General features: G+C 34.3%; 1 protein-coding gene across 1 annotated transcript in view; it reads left to right on the top strand.

The window, feature by feature from the left end:
* The first annotated feature begins 5,345 nt into the window (after positions 1 to 5,345).
* NEB (nebulin) overlaps positions 5,346 to 12,293 on the top strand; it is a 185,635-nt gene continuing 178,687 nt past the window's right edge. The window contains exons 1-5 of the mRNA XM_016151113.2: positions 5,346 to 5,423; positions 6,036 to 6,120; positions 6,650 to 6,714; positions 10,076 to 10,117; positions 11,794 to 12,000. Of these exons, the coding sequence (XP_016006599.2) occupies positions 6,679 to 6,714; positions 10,076 to 10,117; positions 11,794 to 12,000 (285 nt within the window). The 5' untranslated portion in view covers positions 5,346 to 5,423; positions 6,036 to 6,120; positions 6,650 to 6,678. The remainder of the gene's footprint in view (positions 5,424 to 6,035; positions 6,121 to 6,649; positions 6,715 to 10,075; positions 10,118 to 11,793; positions 12,001 to 12,293) is intronic.

Below are 12,293 nucleotides of genomic sequence, written 5' to 3' on the forward strand. Positions count from 1 at the left end.
AGCAAAAGGCCAACAACTCAAGAGGAAAATGGGCAAGGGAATTAAACAGACATGTTCATAAACCAAAGAACACCCAAATGTCTATAAACATATGAAAAGGCCTTCACCTTTACTATCAATCATGGAAATGCAAATTAAAACCACAAGATTATACTATTATACATCCATCAAATAGACAAAATTTAGAAAGCTTTAACTTGTAGCCAGGTTAGAATATACATGACCGATGAGAATATAAATTGGTATCAACATTGGAATACAGGTAGCATTATTTAATGACGTTGAAGACAAGCATACTCCTTGACCGATAATTTCCACTTTTACTTACATACTCTGATCATTAAATTGTCTATGAACACCAGAATACATGTGCAAGAATGTTTATTTCATCTTCATTCCTAATTGACAACCTGAAAATACTCAATTCCCCCTCAGCAGGTTGGATAAAAAAAAGTATAGTCATAGATAGAACATTAGGCAATAAGAAAAATCAACTAATATAATATTAAGTGAAAAGTTAAGTACAAAAATTATATACAGCATAAATATATTATATAAAATTCAAAAACAGGCAATACTAAACTGTATTGTTTAGGAATACGTACAGACGTGATAAAACAAAGTAAAAGCAGGGAAATTATTACTGCTAGGGTCAGAATACAGAGGACATTTCTATACTTAAGACGTAGTTATGTGGATGCTCACTTTACCATCATTTGCTAAACTATACACATATGTTTTGTATAGTTTTCTGTATATTACACTTAACAATAAAAACAAAACCAAATAAAGTAAAAAGGAAAACCGAAAACCCAGAAAAAAGAAAACAAAACAAGAAGAAACATGACTTGAGAAACAGACATACATAGTAATTCAATATATTTTTTAAAAAGGCATTTAACATTCAATATATTCAATAAACAGCTTCCAAGCTAGAAGGAAAAAATTGCCAAATTTGATTGCAAATATATTTAAAACATATCTATGGTCACAGACACCACAAACAACTTGGAGAAAATATTCATAACATATACAAAAGACAAATGGCTAATAACCATAATATATTAAGAATGCCAATAAATCAATTTAGGAGGGGAGATATGAGCAGGAAATCTACAGAATAAAAGATGCAAATGGTTAATAAACATATGGGAAAATAATGAACTTTATTAGTAGTTGGTAAAGTGCAAAATAGAAAAGACTAAAATATGCAAGAAAATTTTAAATAATCATAATATAATTATTTGTACAATTATATATTAAACTTATTAACTTATAAAATAATTACAAAATATAAGTATTGAAGAAGTCATTAAAAGTAAGGCTCCCTCTAAAGGTTTTACCATTCTTAGTGTGTGACATATACCTGAATAGTCTCAAAATGGCTGCTCTGCCCCCAGACATTATATCTGTGTTCCAGGAATATAGAAGGGAAGAATGGCAAGGGGAAAACAGTACATGCCATCTAAATCTGACCTTGGTCATTAGTAAAGTTAGTAAAATCTTTCCCAGAGGCCTTATTCCCTAGAATTACACCCAAATTTTATTGGCAAACTGGGTCATTTTTAGGGAATTGAAGAGGAGTGTATTTTTTTAAATGAGCATTTTTTTGTCCCAAACTAAACTGTGGTTCTGGTAATAAGCAAAGAGTGGAGCATACACATTGCTTAGTCAACTGGTGGTGACTTCTGTGCGAAAGTAAATTGTTCACGCTCCTCAAATATTTGTTAAAGGAATCAGAATTTTCATATTGCAAATCACGTAATCGCTAGAATGTCAGTTAAGAGGGATCAAAATGATTGCTGAGCACTGTCTCTGGAGGAAACTAGTCCAGATGGAATAAAAGGCTCCTTGAAAAATCTAAGGTGAAATAGTTATAATTATAGAATCCTACTTAATGTCTTTGAAAATTCCAAGAGTAAATATGGACAAAGTTTGAAGTAGTTAATGAGAAGTGTCTAGAATTGTGCTGCTCAACAACACAGCCACCAGCCATATGTGGCTATTTAAGTTTAAATTAAATAAAAAATATAAAAACTCAGTCTTGCAGTCACACTAGTCACATTTCGAATACTAAATAGCCACATGTGGCTAGTGGCTACCATATTATATGGAGCTAATATAAAGCATTTCCATCATTGCAGAAAATTCTATTAGATATTGCTTGTCTAGAAAAATTAAACCAAGGGAGAAGAGAAAGAGTAGGAAAAGTATCAGTTCCCAGGAAAAACAAAACCTTGCGCAGGAAAAGAAAAATAATCATAATATATGGGATTCAGTTGTGAATAGCCTTTTGCAAATTGTAATAAGTAAACATTAAATTCTGAATTACATAAAATAAAGAGAACTTTATTTGGGGGATAGAGGAATGGGAGATGAGATCTGTGTCCCATGAGAGTGAAGTTTTTTATGAAAGAGAGCTGAACTCATCTTCCAAGGCGGGAACTTAACAGATAATATCTATGAATAAAAAAATCAGAAAAGAGTTATATAAGCTTTTTTTGTTAAATGTGTGGAGATAAATAATGAAAGAGTCAGTAAAAAGAATTAAAATGATTGTCTCGGGGAAAGAAAGATAAACAACGGGAACAGGGTGCACCGGTTTTAGTAACAATCCTTGCAAAACTCTTTGATTCTTTTTTTTTTTTTAAGTTCATTGGGGTGACATTGGTAAACAACATTATATAAGTTTCAAGTGTGCAATCCTGTAACACATCGTCTGTATATTGCATTGTGTGCCCACCATCCCAAATCTAGTGTCCCTCCATCTCCATAAATTTGACTCCTTTTACCCTCTTTTTCCTCCCCCCACTCCTTTCTCCTCTGATAACCACCATTCTGTTGTTTGTGTTTATGAGTTGTTTGTTCTGTTTTTCATTTGTTGCTTTCTGTTTTATATACCACATATGGGTGAAATCATATGGGTCTTGTGCTTTTCTGTCTGACTTATTTTGCTTAGGCTGATACTCTCAAGATCCATCCACATTGTCACCTATTTGATTCTTAAATAACATGCAGATATAGTTTGATTAAAATAATTTATAAAATCATATAAATTGCAATAATAACAACTGTTACAATGCCATTTTCCCCATCAGATTTCTCTGGTCCCCAGACACAACACCTCTATACGCTGATCTTTTTTTTTTTTTCAGCTACAGCTGACATTCAATATTATTTTATATTAGTTTTAAGTGTACAGCATAGTGGTTAGACATTTATGTAATTTACACAACAATTCCCCCAGTAAGTCTAGTAACCACCTGGCACTAAATATAGTTATTACAATATTATTGACTACATTCCCTCTGCTGTGTTTACATCTCTGTGACTATTTTGTAACTACCAATTTCTACTTCTTAATTCCTTCACCTTTTTCACCCCGCTCTCCAACCCTTCCTATCTAGCTACCATCAGTATGTTCTCTGTATCCATAAGTTTGTTTCTGTTTTGTTTGTTGATTTATTTTGTTTTTTAGATTTCACATATAAGTGAAGTCATGTGGTATTTGTCTTTTTCTGACTTATTTTACTCAGCACAATGTTCTCAGGGTAGCAAATGGTAAGATTTTACTCTTTGTTTTTAGCCAAGTAATATTTCATTGACTATACTGTAAATTTTAGGAAAGCATTGTCTGAAGTTTTGCTGTTGGCACCAAGCTGTACCCTGCTTTGCTCTGTAATCAGTTATACAGGCTTCTAGTCAAACTCTTATTGATTCATAAATTTTTACTTTAATTAATGTTTTATTTTAGAAAATGCAAAATTTTGGAATTTCAGTCTAATACAGAGTGAAGAGTGAAGACTCTACTGAAATGTAAAAAAAAAATGGTAATAATAATTTGAAAATAATAATTACCAACACTTACTGAGCACTTAGTACACGCAAGGCATATGATAAGAATCTACCGATAAATTAGTGTCACTTTACTCTTCTTCCACAGAATAAGCCATAGATAGGCCAGAAAAAATAGATAGAACTGCTTGTTCTTTCATCCTTAGAAGCCATAATTCCAGATTAGTCTTAGAATATCTGTTTCTTTTTACTTTATATAATTTTGCACTATATGTTTTTTAAAAATGGGGCCTGTATTATTTTTCTATTTAGTACCATCTTTTAAAAACACATAATGAGTAGTAAGTCACAATATTTCTAGTGTTCAGATACTAAGTGAATGATCTTATATTATGTACCTACCCGTTGGTCACAAAATCTGTGAAAATACACTGAATGAGCAAGTATAATTAGTAAAAATAACAGAATGATATTCACTTTTGCTTACCACCATTTGAATCATGGAAAGGGGAGAGGCATATGTATTTAAAATATGAGATTACTTCTTAACATTTAACTAAAAAAGAATGATTACAATATGTTTAGTTTCAAATTCATATCAAGATATGGGTGACCCACAGGGTTTTTGCCTTTAGCACAGAAGAGTGAAGAGAGATTAAATGAGTGAAAATTGTCTTTATGTAGAAAATTGTCGGGTAATTTTTACGAAGCCAATGTCTTGCACTCTGATTTGCCTAATTGAGCATTATCTTCTAGTAACTTACTGATTTTTATTTGATCTGCTCTTGCTGTTCAGAGATCGAACCCTTTTTCCCTTGCATTCATACTTTCCTTCTAGGAGCCATCTGAGTAAATGGAAAGTCAATAACCCAGTTGCATATGAGAGAAGCTCTGTATTCCTAGCAGCTAGCCTTACCTAGGGAGAAAGAAGATGATGAATATGATCTTGGCATACACCCCTAATTTAGTAATAGAAAAGTGATGGGACCTAATCTGTCTAATTAAACTCCATGAATATCTTATTTAGTGTTACCATCAAATATTTTTACATGTCACTTTATTTTATCACCTTTTAAAAAATTGTTTTTGGCAACTTGATTTTTTTCTGGATTTTATTCCTCTACTTCTTTTGCATCAATACCTGTAACTTGCCTGTAGCTCACCTGATGAGCTGTATGAGAGTGAGCATGTTTACCTCTGTGGAGACTGGATAAATGACATGAAGAAAACAGTTACTGAAGGGTCAAAGCCCCTCAAAATCATGCTTATTTTCTCCTAAATTCTTTTGATTGAATATGGTATTAAATAGGGCTGCAATAAATGAGAGATTTAATGTAAATTTGAACCCCACATGCTGGAAGTTAGGTAAAATTCCATTATATTTGAATAGCTCTAAGCAAGCAATTTGTTACCCTTTATCCTTTAGTGGAATTGATGAACAGGTGGTTTTCAGAAGATCACTCAGTATATTTAGCTTCTGAAATATGAGCAACTCAAGATCTGATTGGCTACTCTTGCCATGTGATAATTCAGAGCCCAGGCACCACGCTGGCCTTTGCCTGGGGTACTCAGGAGGGGAGAGTTGGGAGAGGCTTTGCTGCTGAGGAAATTTATTTGATAGATTGAAGGTAAGGCCAGTTTATGGGTTTTTCTGTAATGTTCTTTCAGAAAATGTTCCACAGCTTCCCTGGAAGTACTTTTTAAAGTTTTGGGTCAAAACTGGGGAATTAGTGATGAAAACAGTGACTAGAAAAGTCTATAACCCCAGTGCCTTACTCAGGCCCTACTAATATCTGACATGTAGTGTGTGGTTAGAATCAAGTCCTATACTAACCAATTTATTGCTTGACCGAGTTGGTTCTCCTGTCTAACAAAATTTTAAAAATTTCGCCTTTGATTTTTATCTAAATGTATTAGTATGCAAAAGGATCTATATCTTTTGTTCCTATATTTATCCTTTTCTACTGGGCTTCATTTGCCTCAGAAGGAGTGGCAGTTTTACTAGCTTAACAAAACCAGCCATGGCAGAGTATTGGTTTACATGGCAAATATCTTTGGGCAAAGGGACAGCTGTTCCAAGTCATCATTCACTTTTGTCAAGAGAGAGTCCCACTTTCTGGCGTCAAACTAAGAAGGCCTTGGGAGAGCCTTTCATTAGTTCCTGAATTAGAAACTTAGGCCAAAGACCCATAATCTTACAGGTCCTTCAATCAATGCTTCAAAAATTTGTTATTTTCCAGGTTTGAACAAGAACTTACAGAAACAAAGAAAAAAATCCATACAAGCCGATGGTGTTCGGGAAGATTATAACCCCGTTGCCTTGAGGTTTCTATCTTGCTTTTAAACTCTATTAATAGATGTATTTTTACACGTTCTCATTTGACACGTAAGATAGACTGTGTAACATGTATTAGAACACATGGAGAACTAAGACAGCTTTCTTAGAATTTTGATGCTACAGGGAAAACTTCCAACTTCCGAAAGCTGAGTTGCCCTTCCTTTCACTAAAATTTTTGTTTAAAAATGTTTCTCTCTAGGTATTTGGAAATTTAAATACTCTGTTCCTTTGAATCCAAATCCTCTCACTCCCTCACCTCAACTTTCTTTTGCAACTTGAACTAAATTGATCGTGTAACTCCAAGTAGCAATATCCAACATATTCCTGAGGGGACCAAAAGAAATTTGAAGCTTCATTTTTTCAGAGCTGTATCTAAATGACTTCTCTTATTTACCCTGCAAACATACATGAATATAGAATGCATAACTTTTAACTTCTGTTTTTATAATGTTATAAAATGATTTCAGTCTTGGGGATAGATTCTAATGTATTTTCATTTGTATGGAATATAAAAAGTTTGTAGGTGCTACTACTACTCTGGAAAAATGGCAGATGATGAAGAATATGAGGAGGTGGTGGAGGTAAGATTTAAAAAACTGACTCTGACAGCAAAGTATTTTATGTAGCAACAGTCAAAGCCACGTGGGTGAATTAATCGTTCGAAAAATACATTGTCTTTTATAACTTCACAAAGAGTCATCATTAAAGCCTAAGAAAGGAGTATTTTATGTTCAGTTTCATTATAATTATGTGGGATTTAGAACTGAAAAGAAATATCACTGTTTCCCACTTTTCGCTTTTCTTTAAACACTCAAAAAAAAAAAAAAAACCACCACGCGCGCACACACACACACACACACACACACACACAGTGTGGGGTAAATGCAAATTTCAATTTGTCTTCTAAAACTATTTTCTTCCTTACCTTTCAACCCCCATGATCGAAGGGGCAGAGAAGATGAAGAGAAAGAGAAAGTTCTGGAAACAGAATTCTATTTCTTAGTGCCTGCATAGAAATAGAGGAAAAAGAGCAACTTACTCTTTGCTTTAACCAGCTGATTACCTATAGGATGATATGATTTAAATGTTCAGAATAATATATATGAAATTATAGACATATGAGATTTTATATACATGTATGTGTGCATATACACACATATATAAAAATAAACTTCGATGTTCCCAAGTGTCAGTAGGAGCCACACTCTCCTACCAACTCCATCATATTTACCCAAGGGAACAAAACTAGCTTTCGCATTTGCATTTTGAAAAAGAACAAAGACCATAGTGAGCATCTTGAAAAATTCTCTCCAGATTATTGGTGGGAGTCTGACACATTTTACAAAGTTGTTAATTGACTGTTATATATTTATTTTATATAATTTTGTTTTTATCATGTTATGGTTTTTCTTCATCAGCTCTTGCCTTTAGCTTCACATCTATATAAATATACTGCCATTGAATCTGAAAGTGCTTAATAATTACTAATTAATGATGATGATCTAAATGTATATATGAACCTGGAGGCAGTTCTAAAAATTTGTGCTCTTTAAAAAGAATGAAATTAACTTTAAAAGCTACCCAGAATCAAATTCCAAAAGAAAATGCCAAAATTTGTCTTTGGAAGATTATTTTATGGACCAGTCTATATTTAAGTGAAGAATATTTTATTTTATTTTATTTTTTTTACTGAAGGGTATATAATTTTAAAAAATCCAGACCAAATTCCATGTAACATAACATTCAAACTCTCTGGCTTTAAATACCACAGTCCACATCTTCAACATTCAAAATTATTACTAGTGTGCATTTTACATATGTCCTTAAAGGTCAAATAATCACTATCAAACACTAACACAATTATAAATTAAATTTTCCTCTTTATGATGGTGAAACCAGAAATACTTTTTAGCCTCCAACTTATGTATCTTTTGTTTTTCTTAAAATAATTATGTTTATTGGTCATTGAAATAGTCCTTTGTGCTAGACTTGATTGACTGAACTAGATGACATAAAAATGGAGGAGGCTATTTTTAGGCATCTCATCCTTTTTATTTTGTTCCCATTACTGCTTCTGGGTTGGACCAGCAGGTGCTAAACTTATAGACTTCCTGCCAGAGAGTGTTGAACCAAGGTCTCTCTGACCTCAAAAAAGATGACATGAGAATGGGTGGCAGAAGAGTTCACAAGACAGACAAGAGCTAGCTTTAAAAATATATCTCCTGGGGATCTTAGACATCTGAATAAAATTGTACTGTCACTCTCTACTCAAATTTAAACAAAATTGGAAAGAAACGAAAAGATGCAAGGATGTACTATCTAATTAGTGGCAAAGCTCTTTCTAAAAAGTGAGATTTGGCATGCAAGTTAATGCCAACCATTTGGATAATGTTGCCTTTTTTATAAGCTTATTTCTAAGCTATATTTATCAATTGTGAGAGCCCACCAAAGGTAAAATTGGATGGCTACCGAAGAGCCAGCTGTTTTTACTTGGATGCTAAGAAAATTCAGAAAGGTTGTGAATCATTCATTTTAGTTTAATATTTCTTCTCAAATCACAGATGTTTTATGTGGCTGGAGGAATTGTTCCATGTGGATCAGTATCAAACAGTATTTTCTAAAGCATACTAATGATATTTCCCATGTGAGGAAGGCACAAAAATATGAGAAATTCTCTGTCCTGTAAGAACTTGAGATTTCTTTTGCTATGTATAAGGACACAGGTATAATTAGATTTCAAATTAAAAAAAAAAAAAAAAGGCACCGGAGCAAAGAAACTGCAAAAGTGAGAGACATAAGGCAAGTTTTATACTAATTGTACTGCAAATGAAATAGAGCATGTTGCCTATTGACGATGGTTGAATAATTTGTTGAAAGTTCACTGAACCAAGGACCAAGGACAGAATAAAGGAGGCCACCGAGGGAAATTTTGCATTCACTGTTTTCTCCTTTCCCCCGAGTATATGTTTTGGTGGCAGGGAAAATAAAAAATGAAACGTAAAATGTTATACATTTTGTTGACTAAGAAAGTAAGCCAAGTGTTTCATTTTTTCCCCTTTCCTTGTGTGCCTTGGCCTAAACTAGTCTTTCCTCCTATTCACCCAGCTTTGCTGGGTGACACCGGGGACAGGATTCCACTCTCCTTACACATCTGAAACAAAATGTCAGCCAATTCCTATCCACGTCTATTCATTGCTGGTGACGTCAGAGGTAGAACAGAAGTAGATTTGATTTCAGGTCCAGCCTGCAGGCACCTCAGGGCCATCAGTGGCAAATTGTGGCCTAACTTTCCCTCATTTCGTGATGAAGAATCTTCTCATTTTTTTCTTCTCATTCCTTCCTTCCCTTGGCACTTGTAAATTTTCACCTTAGCACCTCTTTTAGGACCATCACATTATTGGAAAGGATTCGCCCACTACTCCAGAAGAAATTCTTATTACTTAGTAATCAGGATGGTATAGGGATGATTGAGATGTACATGTTGCCTTTGGAGCTATTATTTCCATAATACGATCCATTTAAAAATTTTGTTTCTAGTGAGGTTTCCGTTTGTTTTATTGTTAGTCAGCAGTGAGTTTTATCACAATTCCTCTCTGCCCATCCCACACACCCAATATATTGTTATTATTATATTCTTTTCTCAGCAATTTCTACCTCAGTACCAAGTAAAATAGCATCCTGTGATTAATAACTAGCCTCAGACACCTTTCTCATCACTCAGTAGCTCCTTGTCCAGTATGATGGCATTCATTCCAGCTTCTTAAAGTTTCACAAATTTAAAATGGGGTCCAAAATATGAACAGTCTCCCTCATCTACATTTTCCCCCACAGATATAGCAAACCAGCTGAGCTGGTAAAATAACCCACGTGGTTCAGCTGAGGCAGAGGAGAGGTGATTTCTTCTTTGATTCTCACGATGACACTTTTGTGCTCTATTTATAGTACTATACAGAGGAGATAGTCTATGAAGAGGTGCCGGGTGAGGTAAGACCCAGCCCACATCTGCATAAACTGTATGCTCATTAAAGCAGGAAAAGAGCCTCCTCTCTCACACTCCCAAGGCCATAGAGCTGGCAAAAGGGAGAATCCGAGGGAGGATCACTCACCTATGTGTGCTCAGCAGCTGATGGTACAAGAATAACTATTAACTGCTTGACAGGTTTTATCACTGTTATGCTATTCAACATAGCCAAGATGACTGGGGGATGATTTCCTCCATTGCTTATATGGTATTTTTGGTGTAGGTGATGCTAATCAGAGTAATGTCAGTGGCTATTACCACTCTGACTGCATCTAGGAATGACCTCGAACTTGTGATTTGCATGGGAACCAGCAGTTTTATTGTGTGAAGCTATAACTTGTAGGGCATCATCTCTGCCAACACGGATGGCGCCCGCAGGCCTTTGTCCTTGATGGTGCCATAAAATGCTACTTAAATTTTAGCACATCGGGAATTCTGAGAAAGCCATTCTCATGAATATTCCAAGTTGGAACATTTTTCTTTCCAAGGTGAAATACCTCAATCATGCTTCATTTTCTTCATGGAGCTGTTTCTTTTAAGCATGGCAAACAATTATATGGATGGCTAACCCTAAAGCCTGCTAAGAGAGCCTGTGACTGCATGGAAACTAACATCAGTAGATGCTGTAAATTGGTTAGTTTCTCACGGTCAACCATATGTCATTAATAATGAGCAGAAAGGAGCCTATTAGCAATGCTCTGACAACAGTAGAGAGAGTTATCATAGATATGTCATTTCCTTATTACTTAGGTTTCTCTTTGCAAAATTTATGCTAGAACTAGTCCTTTGATACAGGTGATATTAGCTGTGAAGGAAATTATACTATGAGATGGATTGGAGATATGGATACTTATCTTTCCTTACATGCAGTATTTTTAACCTTGGACTAGACCCAAACTTTAGACCTTAGTTTTTTTCACTACAGCCTTTTGTAAGAAACAGTAATTTCCCACATACCACATACATAAGACTGTTGTGAGGCTAATTATCCCATTATGTTGTCATCATTATTCTTGTCCACCTAAGCATTTATTAGTGTAAATGGTTCTCCAGTTCACATTAATTAACTGACTAAGCCAAGAGAACAGTAATCTCTCGTAATATTGATGTGATTCATTTTTTTAAAGTTCATTATTCTTTGTTGCATACTACAGGAAAGAATGCCTAGATGCCTGAAAAATAAACAATCGACTTTTTCTTAGACTTATTTGAAACTTAAAATTAAAGTCAAGAACTCGAGCTTTATTTGTCTTGATCTCTTGTTCTCTGATCCCAAGTTTGCTTTTACTTTACCCAGACAATTTCAGAAGATTTTCAAATGTTTAAGAATATTTTACTTCTGATTTTTATTCTACCTTAAAATGTCTGAGTTCCTTTCTGCAAATGAAATTTTAAGGCAATGTTGCAAATTAAAGAGTCACCTTTCTACTCCATGCAATCTTGAACAATCGGAGTTAAGATTTTTGTAACATAATGTGCTTTCAAATGGATATTGTGTGTGATTTTCTGCTTTGATCTGTTTTAATTATAGAGAAGTAACACCAGGAATATAAGTCTGACTTAAAGTCATAATATCAAGGTCATGGTTATTACAGTTTTGACTTTTATAACAATGTTGAACTGCATGTCAAATTTTCAGACAATAACAGAAATCTATGAAACTACTACAACAAAGACAGCAGTATCTGATTATGAGCAATCAGAACCTTCCAAACCAGCACTGGCCCAGCCAGCACCAGCAAAGCCAGTGGAGAGGAAGAAGGTTGTCAGGAAGAAAGTGGACTCTTCGAAGTTCATGACCCCCTACATTGCACACAGTCAGAAAATGCAGGATCTCTTTAGCTCAGTAAGTTTTAAATGGCTTCTTCTAATTTGGTTTTACTATGAAGAAATTACTGCTCTTAACCAACCCTGTTTTGGATGCTGGATGGATTTCATTTTTCAGGCTTGTATGAGATAAAAATTATTTTGCAGAAATATAAGCTCTTGTGAGTCTCGAGTTTTCCTTATTGAAATTATTTCTGCAAAATAAGCATAAGGTCTATTATGAACCATTTACTGGTCTTTAATCACTGTTAACCAATCTAGAATAATGAAATTATAGATTTAGTTAAAATCAGTTCATGGAAGCGACATAGC

Source organism: Rousettus aegyptiacus, unplaced genomic scaffold, assembly GCF_014176215.1.
Source record: "Rousettus aegyptiacus isolate mRouAeg1 unplaced genomic scaffold, mRouAeg1.p scaffold_m13_p_2, whole genome shotgun sequence".
Classification (NCBI taxonomy): domain Eukaryota; kingdom Metazoa; phylum Chordata; class Mammalia; order Chiroptera; family Pteropodidae; genus Rousettus; species Rousettus aegyptiacus.